General features: G+C 44.1%; 2 protein-coding genes across 16 annotated transcripts in view; one reads left to right on the top strand and one right to left on the bottom strand.

Moving 5' to 3' along the window:
- The window catches only part of LOC118283545 (protein kinase C epsilon type-like), a 63,470-nt gene extending 62,886 nt beyond the window's left edge, over nucleotides 1-584 (bottom strand). For all 10 annotated transcript variants that reach the window (XM_047335070.1, XM_047335067.1, XM_047335068.1 and 7 more), the window contains exon 1: nucleotides 90-584. The gene's annotated coding sequence lies outside the window, so the exon portion shown is untranslated. The remainder of the gene's footprint in view (nucleotides 1-89) is intronic.
- Nucleotides 1-25,779, top strand: part of atrnl1a (attractin-like 1a) — a 148,908-nt gene that overhangs the window by 18,940 nt on the left and 104,189 nt on the right. For 4 of the 6 annotated variants that reach the window (XM_035605644.2, XM_035605646.2, XM_035605649.2 and 1 more), the window contains exons 6-18: nucleotides 2,801-2,975; nucleotides 3,087-3,174; nucleotides 4,638-4,884; nucleotides 7,366-7,549; nucleotides 8,557-8,711; nucleotides 14,106-14,190; nucleotides 15,438-15,652; nucleotides 16,442-16,560; nucleotides 16,939-17,055; nucleotides 17,413-17,545; nucleotides 22,422-22,609; nucleotides 24,688-24,901; nucleotides 24,991-25,182. In XM_035605644.2, the coding sequence (XP_035461537.2) occupies nucleotides 2,801-2,975; nucleotides 3,087-3,174; nucleotides 4,638-4,884; nucleotides 7,366-7,549; nucleotides 8,557-8,711; nucleotides 14,106-14,190; nucleotides 15,438-15,652; nucleotides 16,442-16,560; nucleotides 16,939-17,055; nucleotides 17,413-17,545; nucleotides 22,422-22,609; nucleotides 24,688-24,901; nucleotides 24,991-25,182 (2,112 nt within the window). Of the gene's footprint in view, nucleotides 1-759; nucleotides 837-2,800; nucleotides 2,976-3,086; nucleotides 3,175-4,637; nucleotides 4,885-7,365; nucleotides 7,550-8,556; nucleotides 8,712-14,105; nucleotides 14,191-15,437; nucleotides 15,653-16,441; nucleotides 16,561-16,938; nucleotides 17,056-17,412; nucleotides 17,546-22,421; nucleotides 22,610-24,687; nucleotides 24,902-24,990; nucleotides 25,183-25,779 lie in introns of those variants that run through there. The other 2 variants (XM_035605651.2, XM_035605647.2) reach the window with 2 other exon arrangements.

The raw sequence follows: 25,779 nt of genomic DNA, 5'->3' as shown, positions 1-25,779 counted from the left end.
TTATTTTACATTTACTATTTCATCAAAAAAGGTCAATCAAAGAGTTTGGTGACGTCGAAGAGTGGAGGGGGACTCCTAGTGGTTCTTACCTTAACTGCAGTCAGCCCTTCCAGTCAGAATTTCTTCAGTGTTGGTCGTTCAGGAGGTTTTACCGGGAAGCCGAATTACCCGCAGAGGCCTCCTCTACTCCGAAACCAACCGATCCAGTGTTTAATCCGGTACAAAATAACGAATAAATCACTTTCACGTCAAATATAGGCGTTTCTCCAACGCGGTCCGGCGGACACGTGACGTCTCGGAAGGGCCGCGAGCAGAGCTGCCGCTAAAGTTTCGCTCAGCTTGTTTCTCTGATAACACAATATCCAGACGTTCAGGCGGTTTTCACCGGAAGCCGAATTATCCACAGAAGTCTTCACCTTCCTGGGAAAAAACTGTCTTTGTGATTAAATCCGGTAAAAACATAGAATAAAGACGTTTTACTTCCAAAATCAGCGTTTCTCCAACGGTGTTCGGCGGACACCGGAAGTGTCTGGGAGGGGCTGTTAGCCGAGTTGCTGCTAACGTTTGCTAAGCTTGTTTCTCTGATAATTAAATAAGTCCTTACGTGTCGTAATTTAAAATCTTTCATCTGGTTAAACTATACAGCTCAAACTACCAAATGTTAAGACGGTGAACGGCGAAATGGGGCTTAAAACAATAATAGGTACATTTTGCCCACTTCTGGCAGAAAGCGCACAGTGTACGCATGCGCACAGGTGACGTGACGTCATTATTATGCGACTAATTGAAAGCGCCGCTTCCTCGATGTTTGAACCGCTGCAAACATTTCCTACAATGTAAGTACACGATTCGACAAAATAGATATTATTATAGTTTGTTAAATGTACTATGAACACATTTTAATGCTTAAAAGTGACACATGAAATGTTTATAATGAAGTTTCTAAGAGTTGAATGAAAAGTGAAAGTGTTGTGGCTGATTCTGATTTTGGTTGAAGACAAAATGAACGTGTTTTCACGCTTAAACTACATTTTTCTACTTTGTCTGAAGCTTCAGTCCGACACTCGGGGCCAATAAAGAAAATTATCATATACATATTATACAAACATTTTATTGTAAAATAATACAATTTTTACTGGAAAGTCTAGTGAAGTAAGATTAGACGGTGAAGCACTGCCCCCTGCTGGATCAATGCCGGAAGCGCAACTGAAAACTACAATAGGAGTGAAATATAGATTTTAATGCTGCATTTTAATTTCACTTCATGTTCGTTTTTGAACTGTGTGGCAGTAAAAACAACAACAGCATTAATGGAAAACCTCGCATAGTTATGTTTTAATAGATTTTTTAAAGGAATGTAATATTTAATCGCCTTCACCAATTGATTTGTGGCATGAAATAAAAAATCTGTTGAATCCTAATTGTCTTTCCACAGACAAATAAATAAAACAGCGAATGGCAACACAAAATTAAATCATCTGAAATTGTCAAGCGTTAAATTACGATTTTTATTATTTATTTATTTATTTATTTGTGAACAGAACATATTACCCAGTAATAACTGCAGTAAATAAGAATATTATTCAGCAATAGTTATGCACATTAAGTGAATTTACACAATATCAAATCCACAGTTGTTGTGAATATAGATTATAAAATGATTTTAACCCATTTTGTTGTTATTTAGTTTTATCTTAAGAATTTTAAAATGAGACTTGATTTTAACTCGGCGAGAAGAATAAATAATTTACCACGGGATTTATTTCTAAATGTGTCATTCATTTGTAAAAAACAAAAAAAAGGTCAAGACATCAGTGAGACAGTGTGTGTGTGTGGTAATGAATCAGGTGGGCTCGGACCGAGTGCAGCCTTCTGAGACAGGAGGTGCCGGTCGCCACGGCAACCGCCAGTTCACAGCAAAATAAATGTTTATGAGCTAATGAAAAGACGAAGCTCTGCCATTTGTCCTTCTCTTCCCTCCTCTCCTCTATTCTCTTCTCTTCTCTTCTCTGCTCAAAAATTTGTATCGAGTTTGCATCAATGAATTCCACTATTTTTTTTTTCCACTTACGTTTCAATTTCTCTTTCATTTGTTTCCTGCTGAATACTGAATGTAAATCGGACCCTCCTGACGAGCAGAGGGGACAAATGATGACTTGTATAAAGAAAGACAGTGACTTTCATAAGTTTGTTGTCGTCTGTGTGTGACATTGTGTTTGTGTGAAGAGTAACATTTGTACAAAATGACACTGCCTCGCCGTACCAGATGGGTGCTGTTACTAGGCAGGTTGTCGTCAGATAATAGATTTTTGGAGCTGATTTGTTAAAGGTCAAGATTAAAGATCAACAAAAAAAATAGTTCCACCAAAAAAACAAAAACATTTTGACCTGTGAGGTCATAAAGATGTCATTTGTCACTTGACAGATGCTTCTCATTATTTTATTGGAAACCTTGAGTTCAGAAAAAATATGAATCTCCATCTCCTCTTTTCCCTTGTGCCCCTTCTCATGTTAGTCCCTGACATAACTATTACAGTAAATATACAAATTCTAAAGAAATTCATAAAATTAGACACTGATGGGAAGCGATGCAGTTTACAGTTTAACAGGTGTTTTTTTTTGTTAATACCACTAGGGGGTGCTAGAATCCCAAAAATGTGAACTCACAAATTTCCAGATGTAAAGAGAAAACCTCTTTCCTCTTAGTGTAACTTTATGATATTAGATAAAATGTCAAACATCACTGTGAGGATCTGATTTAGTCTTTTAGTTCTAATGTGTCTCTCCTCCTCTGCCTCAGGTCCGGACTGTTCTCTGTCGGTTCCGTCCACCGACGCCTTCTGGACGCTGCCCAGTGTCAAACCGTCGGCGCAGTCGTCCGGTCGAGCTTCCCATCAGGCCCTGGTGCGCTCCGGGCTCATGTGGGTGTTCGGGGGCTTCTCCTTCAACTACTTCAACTACCACATGGTTCTCAAGTAAGTGTCAGGACGAGACACTGAAGTTAACGGGCAGAATTTTTTTCTTCTTTCTCCACTGACAAATTTTGATAATCTTTGATAATCTATTTTCCTCTCTTCTTCCCGCAGCTACAACCTGGAGAGCAGCACCTGGGACGCGGTGCCGGCGAGCTCTGGTCCTCTGTACAGATACGGACACTCGCTGGCTCTGCACCAGGTAACAAAGCTAGTTACGGAAAAACTGCCACTACAGAGAAAAAAATAATGATAATACGAGAAAACAGAACAGCTGCTGGATAATTTCGATTTCCTCGTTTACTCGTCATTCTACAGAAGAATAACAGAGGATTTTAGCGTCACCACAGTTTTTTGGAAAACGCATGTAATTATAAAACATAGCCGTCACAGAAATCTTTATATAATCCAAACTTGATAATAAATCATATCTCCTCTGCGCTCGGTTTAACTAGCAGGTCAAAGTGGTTTTGTTCACTCCGTGTGTATACTAGTGGATTTCCCTCTTCATCACTCGAGTTTCACTAGTTTTTATTCTTGATAATCAATACATGTTTTGGTCAACTGTGTTTTTAAGAGGTTGTAAATGGAAAATGATTCAAAATAAGTTTGAAAATGTGTGATGTTGGTTCTCAGTCCTTTTATTAAATTACTCAACATTATAAAAATCTGAACCTGTTCTTAAAACTGATTTTAAAAACATGATGGGGAGTTAATTCACAAGACCTCAAAGAACATTCTACATTTTCTGAAAGAAAAGGTTCATTAGTCAGAAACTCAGAATCTCAGAATCGTCCACGTGTCCTCGATTTGATCTCACGTCTCAGTTTGCATCATGAACTGATGAGTCACAGTTCACATACCGGAGCACATGCTTCTCTCCGTGGTGACGGACAACAGCGACGATGAAGACGGATCTCTGTTTCCTCCGTGACCAGATTTGTCGGCAGCAGCAGAAACTCCGGCGTGTTTACTGCTCCGGCAGCTTTAACTTGACGGGTGGATGACAGGAGTTTTGACTTTGTCACCTTCTCATGAAACGTCTCAGCACAAAGAAGACGTCCGTGTGTTATTTTTATCTCGGGGACGGAACAGACACATCGAGGCAGCAGAGCCGCCGACTCGTCACCTCTCACCTCTTCGACTTCACACTGATATTTAAAGTGACTGACGTAAATGCTCGACAGTTCCATTGCAAGTAAAGTTTATATTAAAAACTGTAACTTTGTCTTTTAGAGGCTTTCATGGAGAAAGTGTCGCTTGAGATGAAACGTGTTCATGATTAAGTTTAAAATTAGATCTTGATCTCTTCTGTAAATCTAACAGAGAGTTTATAAGTTAAAGATTCATCAGTATGATCCTGTTACAGACGCACAAGTATCTGCGTTTATGTTTTGCCGATATCAACACGTCAATTTTACTACATAAACAATCCAGAAGAGATGTGCATATGATCACATTTTATATATATTTTTTTTTTCTAAATTGATGTTCTATATATTTGTTTTTTTGTCAAACTATGAAATATTAAGCCTCAATTACATTTCTGTTTCATAAGGGTTTGATAACAACATCTTGTTAGAAAAGTTGTGTTCAAAGTGCGACATAAAGGTTTGTTAATTTAATTACATTTTCATAATCTATAAATTGTTCCTCCTCATGTAGGAGGACGTGTACATGTTTGGCGGGAAGCTGGAGGCGGGAGCCGGCAACGTGACCGACGAGTTGTGGGTGTTCAACATCCCCGGACGCACCTGGTCGCCACGGAAACCCTCCCCGGCACCTCCCTACGCCCTGGAGGGACACACCTCCCACGTGGCGGAGCTTGACGGCGGCGAACCCGTGATGCTGATATTCTTCGGCTACTCGCCGGTCTACAGCTACGTCAACAAGGTCCAGGAGTACAACATCAGTGAGTTCGCCCGCCCACTTTTCTTTTCTTTTCTTTCTGGTGATTGTTTTTACTGATGGAAGTCGGACACAGACGCTCGTCAACTACTTCACATTTATCCGAAGGAGCATGAAGTGTAATTAAAAGTTACGTTTTCTTCTATTAACTTATTATTACATGTTAAACTTCTTGAACTCGCCATTTGCAGAATTGTTTTATTGTGTCACGTTCAAACTTTCAGTTCAAATGTGGATCAATGACGAATCGTTTCAACTTAAACTTGGAAAAAAATGGATAAAACATTTATTCCTAGTTATTTACACTTTTTGTATTCTAGCGTATATATTTGGACGCCCCCCCATCCGCCCACAGAGAGGTGTGGCGTTTGCTCGTCCTCATACTTTTGGCCATTTGTACACTTATTTATTTTTTGGTTTCCCTCTGGAGCCAGCAGATGGCGACGTCGTCCAACTTTTTGTAAATCAGCCGCTGAAATCTGACACACACACTCACACACACCATCAGTGAGACACAACGCAGACTGAGAGACAAACACACGAACACACACACACACACAGGAAGAGAGACGCTGATTAATGAATCAGCTGCGTTCCCTCACTCTCCTTCCTCCCTCCTCTTCTTCTTCACCCTCTGTCTTTCTCCTCTCATCTGCTGACCTCTCTCTCTCTGTCATCCTCACCTTTACCTTCCTCTCCGTCCATCACTCTCATCCTCCCCCCCTCCCTCCCTCCCTCCTCCCTCCCGCCGACAGAGTGTTCGTCTGCACTTGAGCGTCATTAGGCTTCAGACGGAGCGGCGGCGAGTCCGGAGATGAAGCGACGGTGTGTAAAATATGAGATAAAAGGATTTAATGATCACTCGGAGGAGACAGGGCGGTTTGCACCAATTAGCTGCCAGAAATGAGAGAGGAGTCAACCTTTTTACTTTTCTTTACTCTTGCTCTTGCTTCTTCTCCTTCTACCAATGTTTCTCTTGTTCAATCTGTGTCCTATTGTCGTATAGTTTATTTTTCTCTCGTTACTATTTCAGTGAAACTCAAAAAAGTGTTTGTTCTTCTGTCTCTGTCCTCCAACATGTCTGACATCGACTACAGCGACTTGTATCTGGTGTTTTCACATTCCTCTCCTGGAGGAGGAGATGTTGTGTCACTTCTCTGACATTTGAAATTCAAACGAATCCTGTTCAAGCTAGATTTGGTTCGTCACAAATACAGAAAACCAATTGCTGTCGAATATGCAAATGTGAGGCAAAGAAACCGGAAACTTCCAGAGCAGCAGAGGCAGCGAATCACGAGAGAGCGGCAGGTGTGTCAGCTGACAGTTAGCGTTAGCATGAGCAGTTAGCATCCACAAGAGGACGGCAGGTGTGTCAGCTGACAGTTAGCGTTAGCATTAGCAGTTAGCATCCACAAGAGGACGGCAGGTGTGTCAGCTGACAGTTAGCGTTAGCATGAGCAGTTAGCATCCACAAGAGGACGGCAGGTGTGTCAGCTGACAGTTAGCGTTAGCATGAGCAGTTAGCATCCACAAGAGGACGGCAGGTGTGTCATCTGACAGTTAGCGTTAGCATTAGCAGTTAGCATCCACAAGAGGACGGCAGGTGTGTCAGCTGACAGTTAGCGTTAGCATGAGCAGTTAGCATCCACAAGAGGACGGCAGGTGTGTCAGCTGACAGTTAGCGTTAGCATGAGCAGTTAGCATCCACAAGAGGACGGCAGGTGTGTCAGCTGACAGTTAGCGTTAGCATGAGCAGTTAGCATCCACAAGAGGACGGCAGGTGTGTCAGCTGACAGTTAGCATTAGCATGAGCAGTTCGTGAAATCTCGCCGATGTTGTCGCTAACCATCTTGTTTTTGACAATCCCAGTCCACCCACACACTGTCAACACGGCTGACACGTGTGCAAAGTGAACGTGGGATTAAATTGGGAAGAAGAAAGTCTAGCGTACATCCGGGTCGTCTGAAAGACGGTTTCGAGGACTGAATGTACATATTCCGTCTCGCCGGGTTGTTTTTGTGTTTTCCTCTCTCAGCTCTGCTCGTGGTCTCGGGGGTTTACCGTTCCACATGATGGCACGTGTTTTTTCTTTCTTTCTCAGGCTTTTGAAGTTCCTCCTCCTACCAAGGCTTTGTTTGTTTGTTGTCTCGTCTCCGTCGGGGGGGGCTGCTCTCGGATGATGCAATCGCTGCCTGTTTTTAATAAGACCGTCTGTGCACCTGAATTAATCTTTGTGCATCACACTGGTCTCATAAAAGGCCGCTTTCAAATTCAGTAAACTCTCATTTCCTCTGGCCCCGACTCTGTTTGGCTCACGCTGCCTCCACTTTCTCTTCCCTTGCTCTCACCTCCAGAATTAAAAGTGCTTTTTGGCACGAAAGTGAAAAAAACTGACTTGCCAAGAGCATCAAAACCCTTTTTTCTTATTTTTTATCCATGAATGCACCACATTAATCAGACCCCCTCTCTGTGTGTTGTGCCTCAGGGACGAACTCGTGGCAGGTGGTGTCGGCGGGCGGCGCGGTGGTCCAGGGAGGTTACGGCCACAGCAGCGTGTTGGACGAGTCCAGCGGCTGCGTGTTCGTCCACGGGGGATACAAGGCGCTGAGCAACAACAAGTACGGCCTGGTGGACCACATGTACCGCTACCACGTCCACTCCAGAACATGGTGAGAGCACGGGAAGAAAATCAACGGTGGAAACTTAGGTTGAAAAATGCCGGACAAGTCATCGGTGAATGAGTGAATCAATGTACCAATCAGATACCATGAAACTTTCCATTCCACAGTGACATATTCATAAATTGCTGATGTTTTCGTTAGCTCTGGCTAAAAGATGAGGATGAGCATGAGAATAGAACAAGGGTCCGTCGGGACGTGTGACCTCCGATGACCCCCGGCAGATGGACGGGTGAAAGAGTAAAGCTCGGCTCCATCAGTCTGTTCGCTCTCACTCTCCAGGCTGGAATTAGATGTGGGGAGTCAGGTGTCACTTTACTTTTAAAATTCCCAGACGTAAACACATTTCTGGGTGATCCAGTTATTCCTCACAGCTCTACACCGATGTATATGAGTCCATAGATTTTCTCCTCGAACTACTGATGGATTTTAGATCATTAAATGTTGGTGTGACTAAACCGTGTCGCGTGTTGACAACGCAAACTGCAGCACAACACACGTAAAGTGTTCTTAACACTGAAAGAGAGAAACATTATTGACAAGTTATTAAATAGACAAACCACGTCCCCACATCGTGCACCAAGCGAAAACAATAACTTATTTGAAGAGTCGCCACCTGTCGCAGCGGTTTTTCTTCCTGCAGAGAAGTTCATCATCATCAAGTTTCCCTCGGCGCTCTTAGAAAAACCAACATACGACCACGTGTCAGGAGGAACAGCATGTCCGAGGCCGACAACGCGATATAGTATGATGTCGTATTGTCAAGTTTCTCTCGGTCAATGGTTTTCCCATTTGATAGTGTTTGTTGGACCTCTGATCAGTTCTGATCAGGTTAATTGATCAGTGTTTTCCTCTAAGAGCTGAAGACAGAGAGTCTCTGGTGGAAAGAGTCAGAGTTTCTGCAGTCGCCACAGAGCCGCCACAGTTGTGACCTTTGTCCTCAAAGGGGTCACGCACACCAGACTGAGACCTCCTAGTGTGTGTTTGTGTGTTTGCAGGTTGATCCTAAGAGAGAGTGGCTTGGCAAGGTACCTCCACTCGGCGGCGCTGCTGAGCGGAACAGTTCTGGTTTTCGGGGGGAACACTCACAACGACACGTCGCTAAGCAACGGAGCCAAGTGCTTCTCTGCTGACTTCCTGGCGTATGACATAGGTAAGAACAGAGTCTGAAATAATCACACACACACACACACACGCTCTGATGTTCGTACTGGGTTGTCCTCGCCGTCCAATCCCAATGTTCCTTTGTTTTTTTTAAACTTGTCCATCCATTGTTTGATTGTAATCTATTGAGGGGGCATCAAAACAGGAGTGAGTGAGGAAGCTGAGACTGCGGTATGTAGGTAAGAGAGTATGGATGATTAAGGATCCCATTACAGGCTACCCGGTCCCACCGTAGGCCAGATGGCGTGAGGCCGTTTCCACCCCCATGACGGAGAAAAGAGAAAGGGAAGGATGGATGGAGGGAGCAGAAAAACACTTCACGGGAGACGAGCAGCAAGGGGCAGATAGATTAACAGAGAGAAGACAGGAGCAGGGGAAGGAGAGACAGATGGATGAATGTGCCCGTGGAAAAGGAGCAGAGTTAAAAAAGAAAGGAAAAGAAAAAGATGGCCGACTTCTTTGAGTGGGGCCATAGAGAAGCAAGTGAAGCTGCTGTCGTGTGTGTATCAGGCTGAAGGAGCTCCTGACGTTAACGTACGTACAATTTATTTAGAAGCAAAACCACTAAGTGCTTCACAAAAGTGCAATTGTCGGAATCAAAAACTAGACTTATCGGACTGTGGGCGTGATCAAACTTGAGGTCACTGCAGCCTCCCTGGTCAGGTGACTGAACTCCTTGAGATGTGGTTAAAAGCTGCGGGGGAAAAACTTCTCTCACAGTAATTCTTCTTTTTTTCTTCTTCAAACAAAATCACTATTTAGTATCTCTGGCATTATCTCCCCCTTTTTTCTCTTTTATCTTTCTTGTCACTCTTGCGCTTTAAATTATAGAATACAGGCGAAGATCCCAGGGAGGATATTGGTAAGAGCAGTGGATGTGAGGAGGCAGATGGAATAAAGAGAAGCAGAGCAGGGGAGAGACATAAAGAGTAAATGAAGGAGGGGATTTAGGGAGACGCAAGGAAGCAGCCAGGACGGTGATAGAGAATTTACCTAAAGACAATAAAGGTATATGCCCGGTTAAAACAGATAATAAGATTGTGAATCAAACACAAATTCAAAAGGTACTAACAAAACAATAAAGCTGTTTGTTTACAAAGCGTCGCCGTCTTTATGAAGTTGGAAACGACTTTATTTGCCCCGTCAACACTTATAACCGATAAATGTGTGTGTGTTTACACGTCCCTCAACTCTGCAAACACACACACACACACACACACACACACACACACACACACACACACACACCCCTGTCTTTATAAATATCATCATTTATTCATTACCGCTCGTATCCGCAGATCTGCCCCCGACTTTATCGCTCGCTCGCTGCAGAGACGGAGGGAAGACAAAGGGAAACTTGATGAATGAAGGGAGAATGTATCAGATAAAAGATGCTGCTGTGAGAGATGCTGCATTAAAGACATATTAGGCAAAACACAATCTGAACTGGAGGAGACAATGAGCGGTGCTGCGGCATGTTCGGGAAAAAATTATTTGCATGAGTTTTCTTCTTGCGACTATTTTGCCCGAGTTCTAATATTTCATTGAGCTAATGAAGCAGATTTCATGTCTTCATGCCATTCACGTCGCCCTGCGTGAGTGGACATGAACTTTGCGTCTTTGTTCATCATTGGTGCTAATCGCTGATCTGTGTTGTTCGTGTTGTTGCTGTTATATTCACATTGTGTCCGCAGCAGCGTGTTGTATCAGTAGAAGCAGACCAGTGTGTAATGTGTCAGTGGTTTTCTCGCTGCGGTGCCACTGAACAGTCTCCTGTAAGCCAGAGGGGGATTACGTGGGATTAAATTCATCTGCTGCGCCTGTGTGGCGACTGTTTAACACACTGAAGGTTATGATGAGCTTAAGGAAGGAGAAACGTCTCCCAGCTCCGTTCCCGCTCGCGCACTTTAATTTCTCTCTTAAGTTTCTGCTGCGGCTCAACTTTCAAACTTACATTTGTTTTCTTCTCTCACTTCCTTGTCTTATAAAATCTGCTCTGCTTTTCTTTTGCCTATTTAAAAAAAAAGACTATTTAAGAAAGTCTTTATCTTTCTCCTTTTCAGTATAAATAGTTCTGTCCTGCTCATTTCCATTAAAATAGTAAACTTGTGTTTTATCATAAAACGTAAGTGTCACAAGGTCTAATTTGTTTTTTTAGACTTTTATTAGTTTCAAGAAAGCTAAATAAAAATCTCTTTTATAGTGACATTGTTCGAGACTTCATGGTTTGTTTTACAGATCATTTCATTTTTAACTACTTTCCTTCAATTTCACTTTATAATTTTGTGGAAAACGCTTCTGTAATTTACTTCTAATTAAACGTGGCTCTTGGTGAAGTTGCAGCTGTAAAGCTGTTTTTATCACGTCGGAGCTTTTTGGGGAAATGATCCGGTGGTAAAATAGAATATAGACCAGACTTGTTCTGTGGACTTTGCTCTGTGAGTAGCTGTTAATATCCAGTCTGCAAAACTTAAGAATAACTGAAATAACAGAAATGATCTTCACCTGACGGAGATCCACCTGCTGTCACGACATTGTTCCTCACAATTGTTGAATTTCATACTTAACTTTTTATGTTCAGGCAAAAGTTTTATTGTGTTCATTTTCTTTAAATTCTTCTTCTCTAATTAAAACTCATCTACACAAGGAGCAGCAGATTCCTCTGGAATTTCTTTCCAGGAAGATCTCCCGTCTCCTCTTTGCCCTCGCGCTCGTCTCTCCAGGAGATAATTAATTAGTTCCACCTGTGGAAGTCGCTTCTCTCCATCCTTCCCTCCCTCGTCGTGTCTTCATTTGCTCGTCTTTCATTTCCTCCCGGCCCGCCCGCTCGCTCACTGCGAGCCGACGTTTGGTTTTTTCTTTTCCGACGAGCGCTAATTTGTTTTTGTTTTGCCGCGCTAACCTTGGAGGGGCGACGTGGCGTTTATTAGCTTCTCCCGCTCTTCTGCTGCCACACATTAGATTCAGGTCGACACGGAAAGGCACTTTTCATTTGGATTTAATTCTCCCTTCAACCCTGCGCCTCCTCCCTCCTCCTCCACTTCTAATTAGATTTGGGGGGGAAATGAACTCTGATTAAAATCACGGTCCGTTCCAACTTGACACACCACAGGCAAACACCCACACACTGTCGGATGCAACACACACAAACACACACCTGACACACACATGGCGCAGCCAAGTGAAAGGCCCAGGGCATGATGGGGTGTTGTTTGGGAAGATGTTTAGTGTAGATAAGATCAAACTGTCAATCAACGCGCTCCGCCCGCCCGCTCCGATCGAGACTCGTGATTTCTCTCTGTGTCTCACCATGATGCATTATTTACACAGTTACACAGGAAATTAAAGTGTGTGTGTGTGTGTGTGTGTGTGTGTGTGTGTGTGTGTGTGTGTGTGTGTGTGTGTGTGTGTGTGTGTGTGTGTGTGTGTGTGTGTGTGTGTGTGTGTGTGTGTGTGTGTGTGTGTGTGTGTGTGTGTGTGTGTGTGTGTGTGTGTGTGTGTGTGTGTGTGTGTGTGTGTGTGTGAGAGATCAAAAGTCACTGGAAGCTGCACGTTGTTTTTTTTTTGTAGCTGTGGTCGGAGGTCAAGGGTCAGATTTGGGTTAGTCACAACCAATCAGCCGTTAAGTTTTCTATGATTTTTAATAATTTAAGGAAAAACAAAAGCACTGTTCACTTCCTCCAACACAATGTCACCTTCATTAGAGAGGTAATGTGATATTTACATAAGTCAATCAGCAGTTAAACTGGTGCTAATGTCGGCATATTGAGAAATATGCGTTTCTTGAGGGAGTGAGACATCGACGACGCTCTCATGTCTGTACTGTACAGCCGACCGTTAACATTTTTTTATTTAAACATAAAGATTAGAAGCATCGGGACACAGCAACCAGCTTTTTGTTTCAATACAAAAAAAAAACTAAGCCTTGTTAAAATGAACAAAATGCTGCAATATCAACCCATTCTTTCAATATTTCTCTGCAGAATATGACATCATATTTTTTTTATATATATATAAAAACAATAACAACGGATCTGACAGATTTCATCAGTGTCGCCTGAGTTCTGTTCAGCCTCGACTGACCTTTGACCCCTGCTAGTGACGGACTCATTCCTCTTGGTGTTGATTAAAACACCCCCCCCCCCCCCCCTCTCTCTCTCTCTCTCTCTCTCTCTCTCTCTCTCTCTCTCTCTCTCTCTCTCTCGCCCTCTGCCTCATCCCTCGCTCTCTTAAACGAGGGGCTCCCAATTAGCCCGCGGCTTAACGAGGTCGTTAGCAACCTGCCGTCCCCGAGTCCCCGACTCTGCCGACTCGCCGCTTACGTTCAGGGAACGCTCATCTGGCTGAACGGGACATTTAGACCAACACACACACACACACACACACACACACACACACACACACACTTCCATATTAAAATAATGGATGCACACAGGAGGTCATTAAAACATCAGAGTTGTAAAACACAAACAGTAAAACACACAGAGCCGATAGGTTCTTTACGATGACACTTTATGAAGTCGTCTCCCAGATTATCTTCCTCCATCTTTTGTCCTCATCGCCTTCGTTCTGATGTGAGAAGGTAATTGAGGATGATAATGACTTTCTTATTCCTTGGGATGGAATTAGTGGAGCGGGGATGTGAGTGTGAGTCACCCTCCAGTGATTCGCTCGTCTTAAGCAAAAACTGAATAAAGAAATATACATATGTAAAAAAGAAGAGAAAAACTATTTTTTTTAAATAGTTTTGCTGTTAAAGAACTTGACCATTCCCACGTCCTCCCGTTGTATGATCCGGCCAATTATCTCTGACACAGCGTCGCCATCTAGATCTTGTTATTTTGTTCTAATTTATTTATTTTGTTATATTGTGCTTTGTTGGTATGATGTCTGCTGGAATGTAAAAAAAATATTAATACATTTTTCTTTTGTAATTGATATTTTCTTTGAAAATCAAGGGGAAAAAGTAAAAGGCATGTATGGCAAGTATTCGGCCACGGGTTCCATTATTTTTGGCTGACTATTTTCATTTCGGTGCATCCCTAGTCTACCTGTTCCATGTTCCATTTGCGAACACGGAGGGGGGCGGGGCTAATGACCTATACCGCAGCCAGCCACCAGGGGGCGAACATGATAATTTGGCTTCTGAGGAGCCGTCATGTCGTCCATCTTTATTTACTCATGTCTCATGTTGAAGACACAGAAAGTTAAACTATCACATTCAGAAATGTGTGTCTCTCTCTCTGTGTGTGTGTGTGTGTGTGTGTGTGTGTGTGTGTGTGTGTGTGTGTGTGTGTGTGTGTGTGTGTGTGTGTGTGTGTGTGTGTGTGTGTGTGTGTGTGTGTGTGTGTGTGTGTGTGTGTGTGCGTGTGTTTGTGCACAGCTTGTGATGAGTGGACCGTCCTCCCCAGACCGGCGCTGCACCGGGACGTCAACCGCTTTGGACACTCTGCCGTGGTGAGCAACGGGTGAGTTATCTCTTTCCACATTAGTTCAATCAGCGTCCCTGATTTCGAGCCTTGCTCAAGGGCACCTCAGCAGCGTACACTTCCAATTTCTAAGCTCAAGTGTAATATTCATGCGTCTGCTCCTGATGGATTATTCCTCGGTACATTTTTACATCTACTTCATGTCTTCACGCGGCGTCCCCCGAGCGTCTCCGTCGACTTTCTTCTCCGTCGTCTCGGTCGTAGATGTTTTTTTACGGTTTGATCTCTTCATCTCGATGTTAAATTTAGTTCTTAGTTTACTCTTCTCCCTCGACGCTTCTTCTCCCTCTGCTGACGAACCGGGGGGTCGCGTGTCTGCCACTTCTCATCTCTGTGAATGTTTCTCCTGCTTCACTCTCTTCGATTCCCTGAATAACCATATTTTCACACTTGCTTACAAAGTAAAGCCTGTGTAGACCTGTTATTATAATTAATGAAAATAAAAAAGTGAAATAAGAAAAGCAGCTGTAGTTGACGCACCTTGAATTCCTCATTCAATGTTCTCTTGTGCTATTTTCTTTTTGAACCTCAAAAAAAGGAAAGTAAGTATCTTCACATCGTCTGAATTTTTCCGAGCTTCTGCATAAAAACATTTTTATTTTTGCTTAATTTTTTGCAGTGCAGGACATTTTATAGTTTGGTTGAAAAACAAACGACAAACATGAAGTGTGAAGAGTCTCTTCGGCTCATAGTCATTGTTTGCTAAAATATTACAGTTTTGAAAGGTTTTTGTTATTCGATGTCATATTTATTATCCATTACTATTCCTTTAGAATCCAAGATATTTATTGTATGTGTGTCCACTGGATCTTGGAGTTTGGGAGCAAAAGTATAGATTTATAGACAAGCATATACAAATATTGACATAACATAACTTTCAATTTGAGAAGTAAACGTAAATGAGTTTATAGAGAGAATTGGAAACGAGACAATCTTTATTTATGGTTATAAGACGGTTGATACTTTTTGATGTTTTATCTTCAGTTTTGTTTTGACACTTTTTTTGACCCATTCATTTTATATATTTTATTTTTTGTTATATTTTATGTCAGCATTGTTAAAAATCCTTTTTAGAAAAGTGAGAGGAAAATGTTTTTCTTTATTTTCTCTTGTTTTATTTTTTCGCCACGCTCTGAAATCATCTGTTTATAGACTATATGATGCTGATAATAAAAATAAAAGTGAAAAATGTGATTCACAGCAAGTTTTCAAACTTCCCTCCTCAGCTCCATGTTCATCTTTGGAGGTTTTTCCGGCGTCCTGCTGAACGACGTCCTGGTCTACACGCCCCCGTCCTGCCGGGCCTTCTCTCACCGGGCTGCGTGTGCTGCTGCCGGGCCGGGCCTCCGCTGCCACTGGGTCCGAGCTCGATGTTTCCCCTGGGAACCAGAACCACCGGACCTGCTGCTGCTGCCTGGTCCCACGTGTCCCCCACGACCTGGTGCGTCCCACTGGAACTGTCTGATCACGTGATTCATCCTTCTGTCTTTCTTTTTCTTTTCTCTCTCTCTCTCTCTCTCTCTCTCTCTCTCTCTCTCTCTCTCTCTCTCTCTCTCTCTCTCTCAGGTCAACAGTTTCCCTGAAACGTTTCACCACAATCACTCAGGAGTGTTTCCCCAAAAAAGATCAAATATTTTGACAATGAAAATCATAATTACTCCCAAGTATTCGCCTCTGGGGTCAGTTTGCAGAACATAATTATGGGAACAGAAGGTCAATGCTGCAACAATTACCTAATTCTAAAGTAATTACTACTGGTCCGAAAAAACCCTCCTCCTCCTCCTCCTCTTCCTCCTCCTCCTCCTCCTCCTCCTCCTCCTCCTCCTCTTCTTCCTCCTCCTCCTCCTCCTCCTCTTCCTCCTCTTCCTCCTCCTCCTGTAGCAGGTCTTCTGCTTCAGGCCGCTCGCTGCATGTTCACGCTGAAACTGAATTATTAATGAAATAATGAAGGGAAGACTTTTTTAAATCAATGTACAGTTAAACTGCCTCAAAATTTCTTGGCAAAAATAAAAGTAAAACATATTTGTGTGTGTGTGTGTGTGTCTCTGTGTGTGTCTCTGTGTGTGTGTGTCTCTGTGTGTGTGTGTGTGTCTGTCTGTCTGTGTGTGTGTCTGTCTGTCTGTCTGTCTGTCTGTCTGTCTGTGTCTGTCTGTCTGTCTGTGTTTCTGTGTGTGTGTGTCTCTGTGTCTGTGTCTCTGTGTGTGTGTGTGTCTGTGTGTTCGTGTTCCAGACAGTACAGACGAGCGGTGTTTCCGCTTCTCGGACTGCGCGAGCTGCACCGCCAACACGTGGGGCTGTCAGTGGTGTGAGGACAGGAAGTGCATCTCCTCATCCAGCAACTGTACCGTGGTGAGTCTCCACTGGGATCAGCAAACTGTACAAACAAACAAACTGTACAAACAAACAAAACCTCTGTGACCGAGGTGATGATTCAGAGTTTGTCTGGTTTATATTAGTAACTCTCGGTGACTGAGTTCATTTAGTTTTCTCTGTTTTTACTCCCGCCTCTGCTTCCTCTGTCTTTGTTTGTGTGTTTCTGCATGTTGTTTTGTGCGCTTGACTGGATTGTGTGTGTGTGTGTGTGTGTGTGTGTGTGTGTGTGTGTGTGTGTGTGTGTGTGTGTGTGTGTGTGTGTGTGTGTGTGTGTGTGTGTGTGTGTGTGTGTGTGTGTGTGTGTGTGTGTGTGTGTGTGTGTGTGTGTGTGTGTGTGTGTGTGTGTGTGTGTAGCTGACTCTGGAGCTGGCCCAGCAGCACGGCGGCGCTCTGTCTCTGTCTCGTCCTCCCTCCATGTTGTCTGAACATCAGCTGAGCTTGTGGAAGCACGGAGCCAGACGGACGGGTCATGTGCGTATCGTTTTGACGCTTTTGACCTTTTTTTTCTGTCGTTTGGCCGCAGGTCAGGTTGAATCAGGTTGAGGTCGGAGGTCAGACCCTCTGGTAGTGTGGACATCCAAAGAGGAAAAAATAAATTAAATAAAAAGTCCATCCCAGTGAAAATCTGTTCCTCATATTGATTTTTTTCTTTTCACTCTGCATGTTGTGTTTCTGTTTCGCTCAACTTTCACATTTTACTCGTCGTCTTTGTCGCATCGATTTCTCAGAGTTCATTACATCAGCAGCAGAAGACGGCTCACGTTGTATCTTCTGATGTGTGTGTGCGTGTGTGTGCGTGTGTCTGGTGTGTGTCTGGTGTGTGTGTAGACGGTGAGAGACTCGTCCAGGTGTAAGCGGCGGGAAGAGCAGGAGTGTTTCCGACTGGCCAACTGCAGGAGCTGCTCCCTGAACGTCAACTGTCAGTGGGACCAGACGCAGCAGGAGTGTCAGGCTCTGCCTGGTGAGGACACACGCACACGCACACGCACACGCACACACACTCACATAGAAACAATCATGTAGAACCAGATGTTCAGTCATTTAAACGTACAGTATGAAAACAAATAGTCAGGAGTTAGTAGTTCAGGAGTGAAAGAAGAAGTGAAGTACAAAAACCTCATCCAATGATGGATACTTCTCTTTTCCTATTCCCTCACTTCCTCTCCTCACCTCACTTTCTTTCCTTATTTCCTCTCCTCACTTCCTCTTCTCACTTCCTCTCCTCACTTCCTCTCCTCTCCTCACTTCCTCTCCTCACTTCCTCTCCTCACCTCTCCTCTCCTCACCTCTCCTCTCCTCACTTCCTCTCCTCACTTCCTCTCCTCACTTCCTCTCCTCTCCTCACTTCCTCACCTCTCCTCTCCTCACCTCTCCTCACTTCCTCTCCTCACCTCTCCTCTCCTCACTTCCTCTCCTCACCTTTCCTCTCCTCACCTCTCCTCTCCTCACTTCCTCTCCTCACTTCCTCACCTCTCCTCACTTCCTCTCCTCACCTTTCCTCTCCTCACCTCTCCTCTCCTCACTTCCTCTCCTCACTTCCTCTCCTCTCCTCACCTCTCCTCACTTCCTCTCCTCACCTCTCCTCTCCTCACTTCCTCTCCTCACTTCCTCTCCTCACTTCCTCTCCTCACCTCTCCTCTCCTCACTTCCTCTCCTCACTTCCTCACCTCTCCTCTCCTCTCCTCACTTCCTCTCCTCACTTCCTCTCCTCACTTCCTCTCCTCACCTCTCCTCTCCTCACTTCCTCTCCTCACCTCTCCTCTCCTCACTTCCTCACCTCTCCTCACCTCTCCTCTCCTCACTTCCTCTCCTCACCTCTCCTCTCCTCACTTCCTCTCCTCACCTCTCCTCTCCTCACTTCCTTTCCTCACCTCTCCTCTCCTCACTTCCTCTCCTCACTTCCTCTCCTCACTTCCTCTCCTCACCTCTCCTCTCCTCACTTCCTCACCTCTCCTCTCCTCACTTCCTCTCCTCACCTCTCCTCTCCTCACTTCCTCTCCTCACCTCTCCTCTCCTCACTTCCTCTCCTCACCTCTCCTCTCCTCACTTCCTCTCCTCACTTCTCAACTCTCCTCACTCACGCACACAGACATTTACATTAACAGTTTCACAAATGCACATGTGCATACATTTTAGTTTTGTAAAAGCCACGTGGATCTTTTTATTTTTTTGATTGACAGGCTGTTTATTGATTGGTTGATTATTAAGAGTGACACAGTAACGCCTCTCTGACGATCATCATCCCCTCGAATCGTTCATAGTTTTCGTACAGTACAGTACAACATGTACACGACACACTCAGCCTCAGAAACATTTGCATGTTCCCGCACTAACTGACGTAACTGCGTATTTCCAGAGGCCTTCACAAGTAAACACCCTCGTACGTCCACGCTGCCGTGCTCACATTCACATTCCCCAACACACACACACACACACACACACACACACACACACACACACACACTCCGCCCAGCCGCAAAGAGAAGTAGGCCAATTAGAAAAGTTTTACTGGATATTCAGAATATGGAAACTCGGGCCGACTAACAAACTGGAATCCTGCGTCGTCGCCCTCCGCTGTGAGCGTTTAGCCGGAGCCGCTGCTCTCAGTGCGACTCTGCTGCTGCCACTGACTCGGGGGAAAGGAACACGAGTCCACAAATGATCCCACGTCTCGTGGCCTGTTGCTCACGTTTAGCTCGCTGGTTTGGGTTTAGAGCTGGCAGGTTGCAGTAGCTGCAGGCAGACGATGGTACTGAGCTTGCTCCCTTTATTCTGTCTTCATCAAAGCCCCTGTAGCCTGGAACATCCCCCTCCTCCTCCTCCTCTTCCCTCTCCTCCTCCTCCTCCCCCTCCTCCTCCCCCTCCTCCTCCTCCTCCCCCTCCTCCTCCTCTTCCCCCTCCCCCTCCCCCTCCCCCTCCTCCTCCTCCTCTTCCCTCTCCTCCTCCTCCTCCTCCTCCTCCTCCTCCTCCTCCTCTTCCTCCTGCTCCTCCTCTTCCTCCCCCTCCCCCTCCTCCTCCTCCTCCTCCTCCCCCTCCTCCTCCTCTTCCCTCTCCTCCTCCTCCTCCTCCCCCTCCTCCTCCTCTTCCCCCTCCTCCTCCTCCTCCTCCTCTTCCTCTTCCTCCCCCTCCCCCTCCTCCTCCTCCTCCTCCTCCATCCTTGTTTTGTTGTGAACGATTACAGAGTCAAGGCGAGGTAAAATGAACAAGGCAAAATATGTCTCTGCTTTTATTGCCTAAAGAAAACAACGACACAAAACTGAACAAATTCAGTTGATTAAACATCCCGTCGTGGCCTCATCACTGTGAACCTCTCAGCTTCCTGACTCAACACGTCCACTTCCTCTCTTCGTGACGTGCAGCGTTGCTCCTGGTCGTCGCCGCCGCCTTCAGCCGTTTTCTCTCTGCCAGAATTCACACTGGTGCATCGTCGGAATATTGCAAACATCCGTACGTGTCAAACGAGCGGCAAAACAGATTAAAATCATAGATCTTTGATATTTTTTAACGTTGAGCTCTGACGTTATTGGCGTAATTTCGTTCCCGCTCAGGCAGGTTTTCTTTTTTATTCTGACTTTAACTTTACACTGGCGCACAACAAAGCAGTCACATTCGTGCTGTTTATTAACGTGCGTACACTGTAACACAGAGGAACTATATAATCTTTGCACTATATCTTGTTTATTCTTAAGAACTAGGATACCAGAGACAGAAAAGTTCAGGGGTTTTTCTTTAAAAAAAAACAAACAAACAACAAAAACACTTTTAGTAAATCATGATGAGTGGAACTTGTTCCCATGTGTTACAGTTTTAGTGTGTGACTCTTAGGACGGAGCCTTCGAGTTTGTCCTGGACATCACAAATGTATTTAACTTACTTTTAGTTCAATTATATTACAATATTCTCTGTTTGGTTGGTTTTCACTGAGGGTTCCGTTCATTTATCATTCACTGCCTGATTAAAAAACAACAACAACAACAACAACAACTTATTCCTGAAGAAAAAAAGAGTATTTTCTGATTAATGGAGTCCAAAATCCCCTCTGTCCTTCATCCTTTACTCTAATATGTCGACAACATGAAATAGGAATTTGCAACCTGGTTTTATCTAATGTTCAGATTTATGCTTCACGAATTATATCAAATTAGATGATTTGCATATTTAAAGCTACAGTGTGTAATATTTAGAAGAACCTATTCACAGAAATGTAATATATTGTCCATAAGTGTGTTGATATATGTATAATCAACTGTGAAGGAGTTAAATATAGTTCCATGAGGTGGACCCGACCTCCGGGTGAGTCTCCATCTTTCTACGTCGTGTTGAATACGGTTGTTGAACTAAATGCTCCAGAAAACGTCGCGTTCACGTTGAATTTTCAGACACTGCCGGAAACCGGAAATGGAATCAGCGGTGCGCCGCCATAAAGTGTCCCCTGTCGGTCGCTCGGTTGGCTGCGGTTTGCAAGTTTTTGTGATTCGATGTGAAGATTTGCAGGAACAAAGTGACAAAGATGAACTCGGCCAGTGAGAACTAGCTCCGCCTCCGTGGCCTTTTTCCTCAGTCACCATGTTATGACTAATTATTCTAAATGACGTGTTTATCTCTGCTTCTACACAAATGCTGCAACCGAATCTGTGTTTATTTTTCCTTCTCCTCTTTTCCCTCCACTTCATCCGTCTTCCTCCTCGGTAACGGCCTGTTTGTCTGTTGCTCAAGAGAAAAATAATAAATAGAGAAAGAAAGAAAGTAGGTATTTTCTTTCCCTCCTGGCATGAGAAGGTTGGCGATGGAAGCCATTACGGGCCTGTGAACATAATCAGTCCTGGAGTCCAACATAAACACAGTGGAGGCAGAATGACTTTTCTTCCTCCCTTTCATCCTGGTGGATTGAAGCGGCCTCTCGACTATCACAGCGTCCCTGATAGGAACAGTGAGAGCGTGTATGCATCTTTATGGGTGACTTGTCTGCCAGTCGTACTCTGCCTTGGTTAAGTAAAACCTCCTTCATTACACATCATCTCTTTCTTTGGTAAATCCTGTGCGTCACATGATTCGAAGTTCTGGGAAATTCTTTTCTGGTCACTGATGATTCAGCCCAGAACAAATCAAGAGTGTTTTCTCTGATCTAACACAAAACATGACATCCTCCTCCTCTAGATGCAGTCTAATAAGATCATGCATCAACCACATTAACGGGAAGTCTTTTACTTAAACCTGTTAAATTGTCTGCACAGAACGCGTCTGGTGACATTAGTAAGATGAAGAAAAAAATTACGTGACCACGAAATAACATCATGTAGGATCGAGATCCTAGTGGCCACAACTCTTAAAAGGATTTTTTAAAGCCCCAGCTTGTAATTTTTGTAATTTTCTGGCGTCATCTGGTGGTAAAGTTGCAAACCGCACCGACAGGGGACACTTTATGGCGGCGCACCGCTGAATCCATTTCCTGTTTCCAGCAGTGTCTGAAAATTCAACGTGAACGCAACGTAATCTGGACCGTTTAGTTCAACGACCGTATTCAACACGACGTAGAAACATGGAGACTCACCCGGAGGTCGGGTCCACCTCATGGAACTATATTTAACTCATATATGAACAGAGAGTTCAAGATATTACATTTCTGTGAATAAGTTCTTGTGAACATTACACACTGTAGCTTTAACTTAAACACTATGTAAAATGTTTATTTAGCATTAAAAGACAAACAAGAGCATTGGTAAAGTGCGAACTGCAACTGTGTGTGTGTGTGTGTGTGTGTGTGTGTGTGTGTGTGTGTGTGTGTGTGTGTGTGTGTGTGTGTGTGTGTGTGTGTGTGTGTGCGTGTGCGTGCGCAGGGCAGCTGTGTGGAGAGGGCTGGCACCACGTGGAGGAGGCCTGCCTGAGCATCAACTCCAGCAGAGACAGCTACGATAACGCGCAGCACTACTGTAAGAACCTTGGAGGAAACATCGCGTCGCTGCTCACGGACAAACAAGTGAACTTTGTACTGGAGGAGCTGCACAAACACCAGCTGCAAGACAAGGTGGGTGGAGTAAAAAAGCAAAAAGAAAGCATGAAACTCTCTCAAGGAAACGGTTGAACACACATCGAGGGAATTTCATACTCGAAATACTTTCATAACAATCGTTGGATAACGTCTGTTTTCCATCAGCCCCTTGTGTAATGAAGCTACGTACGGAAACAAATGGAAATTCTTCCACAGTTCCACAGCACATTGGTGACAACAGCATGTACATACTGTGTGTAGATGAATTCCAATTACGCTGCTGCATCTGAATGTTGTGATCTCAGCCATCACCTGCAGAGAGCGGAGCAACATCTGTGGACTGATGTGTCGCTCCCCAGAGTTCATCACATGACATGAGGATACTGTACATAATTCAGCTTTTCTCTGACGGTGTGATTCGTTATAAAAGGGCCAGAACAATGTGTTTCTCTATCGTGATGAATCTGTAGATGTTTATGATTACACGTGGAGGAATGTGTCGTCATCGGATCATAAAAAAACTGAGTTATTTCACAAGTGGGTTTCTGAATGAATGGGGGGAAAAATAATGAAATTAATATTTGACAGTCGGTGTTATGGGATCACTCTGGACGGATGCTGATACCACGACTGAACATGTTACAATGTCTAAATAATGTAGACATTTTAAAAGCTCGCCTCATCTGTTTGATTTTCAGACTAACCTTAAAGTTCAGACGTGTCCAAAAAAATATTTTCACAGCACCACAAAGAGAAGGAGTGAAACTTTTTACTGGGATATTTAAATATATATATATATGTATATTTATAGTTTTACTCCACCATGAAGCCGAGGCACAGAAAATAAACAGAGATAATCATTCTCTCTGGACGAAGCACAAACGTCGGCTTCGTCGCTTCTCGTCGCCCAATTGAACCCAGATGTCGGAGAAACGAGCGGCTGCTTGTCAGTCAAACGTGGGTTGTTATAATGTTCTTTTAAAGACGAGTTCGACCACACGCAGACACCAGGCTCCCAGGTGAATGAGCAGCGTCAGGGACAAAGCTGAGCAGATATCTGAAGACCGAAAGACGTGGGAACCTTTTCGACGCTCCAGTCGAACATCGTTACACACAATTATTAAATAAACTTCACTTGTTTTGTCAGAAAACGATTCGAGCTGCTTTAATCACGGTTCCCTCTGAAAATCTCTCCGCACCGAGTTTATTCTTTGCATCTGAAGAGTTTCTGCTTTTATAACCATTAACAGTCATTTGAAGCAGGTTTGATCTTAGGATCCACTTTCACGTACAACAACATTGTTCAGTTATCTTCTTCTAGCTGCTTCACTGTGAGAACTCTGGCTGGGCTGTTAATTATTATATGTATTATCATTTTTTTCCTCCCAATGTTTCTAGGACACTGTTCTTGTGAACATGCAAACTGTACAATTAGACCTCATTGTTCTTTGTTCCTGTTAAAACAAAAAACAAAAGAATAAAAGAGGAGTAGTAGTAGAAGAGGTTCATTAGGATTCATTTTCTTTGCTGATTTAAAATTGATTTTACTAAATCAATGAAAATCATTTGCATTTTCTGCCCGTTTTTCTTCGGCCTAAAATGTTCGAAAGTGCTGCTGCTTGAAAACTGTAGTTGAGCTCATGTATTTTGATGTACAGTATGCATTATGTATCGAATAAGTCTATATTGTGTTTGAATATTGTTTAATATTTCTATTTTTATTTAATTTGGATTATATTTATTTTCCCACTTATACCACATTTATTCCTTGTGCTGTTGTGTCAAATTAATATTCAACTACAGGGGATCAATAAATGTTCTTCTAAAGCCCATAAATATTTTTAAAAATTATATAATAATTAATTGATGTTGATAATAACTTTACTATTTAAATCATGTCCAAGATTTTCTGCCACAAGTTTCTCAGCAGTTGCAGAGTGTGAAACTGAAAAGGGAAAACTTTTTACACTTTTTCAAATTCAGAGGATGAAAATTTGGAACAACCGTCCCCAAAAGGTTGACAGAACCAGCAAAGAGGAACGAATCCTTAAACACATATAAAATAAACTAATCTTTTGTCTAACGCGCCTCATCTTGTGTCTGTCCTCCTGCAGAGTTTGTCTCCGTGGGTCGGCCTGAGGAAGATCAACGTGTCGTACTGGGGCTGGGAGGACGCGTCGCCCTTCACCAACACCAGCCTGCGCTGGTCCCCGGGCGAGCCCAGCGACTCGGGCTTCTGCGCCTACCTGGAGCGAGCCCACGTGGCCGGACTCAAGGCCAACCCCTGCACGGCCACCGCGGACGGCCTGATCTGCGAGAAGCCTGCCGGTGAGAGTCTTATTGCGAAGGGGAAACTCTGAGCATCTCCAGATGTTCTCGTCCACCATCTAAACTGCTGTTCCTGTCCCGCCGCTCAGGGAGTCCGCAGAGTCCGAGCGCCCGTCCCTGCCGGACGCCCTGCGCTCTGCGCACCAGCTGCGCCAACTGCACCAGCCAGGCCATGGAGTGCATGTGGTGCGGCAGCGCCCGGCGCTGCGTCGACTCCTCGGCGTACGTCATCTCCTTCCCCTACGGCCAGTGTCTGGAGTGGCAGACCCAGGACTGCACCGGTGAGACTCCGTCAGCGTTCCCTCTCCTTCCTTCATGATTCAGACGGAAACATTATAGTTATTAACGACTACAATTATCATGAAAAATGTCTGATTTGTATAGTATGATGTTCCCCTCACATGCAGTCAACAAAATCTTAATTGTCATTAAATTCTTAGCGCCTTGATTTCTCATTAGCATCGTAGACCACTTGCAAAGACTGTAAATATAGATGTGCGACGTGACGGCTCCCATAAGTGAAGCCAAGTCATCACCATCGCCCCCTGGTGTCCAGGTGACGTCACCGGCACAAGATGGCAGCTCCTGCATTGTGGCTTAATTTACGTAGATCGGCGGGAGGAAGTGGAGACGCGTTGTCCATCTTTATTTTCAGTCTTTGTTCGTTTGACTGACAGGAGTCAAACATTCTCCGATCAGTTGTTCACGGAGGTTAGAGAAGGTCAAGTAAAAATCAACCGTCTTTGCTACTGAATATGATGTAGTGATGGGAGGGAACACAGCTGGGTGTGTGTGTGTGTGTGTGTGTGTGTGTGTGTGTGTGTGTGTGTGTGTGTGTGTGTGTGTGTGTGTGTGTGTGTGTGTGTGTGTGTGTGTGT

The sequence above is a fragment of the Scophthalmus maximus genome, chromosome 10 (assembly GCF_022379125.1).
Source record: "Scophthalmus maximus strain ysfricsl-2021 chromosome 10, ASM2237912v1, whole genome shotgun sequence".
In the NCBI taxonomy this organism is placed as follows: domain Eukaryota; kingdom Metazoa; phylum Chordata; class Actinopteri; order Pleuronectiformes; family Scophthalmidae; genus Scophthalmus; species Scophthalmus maximus.
This window is presented reverse-complemented; position numbering and strand designations above follow the sequence as displayed.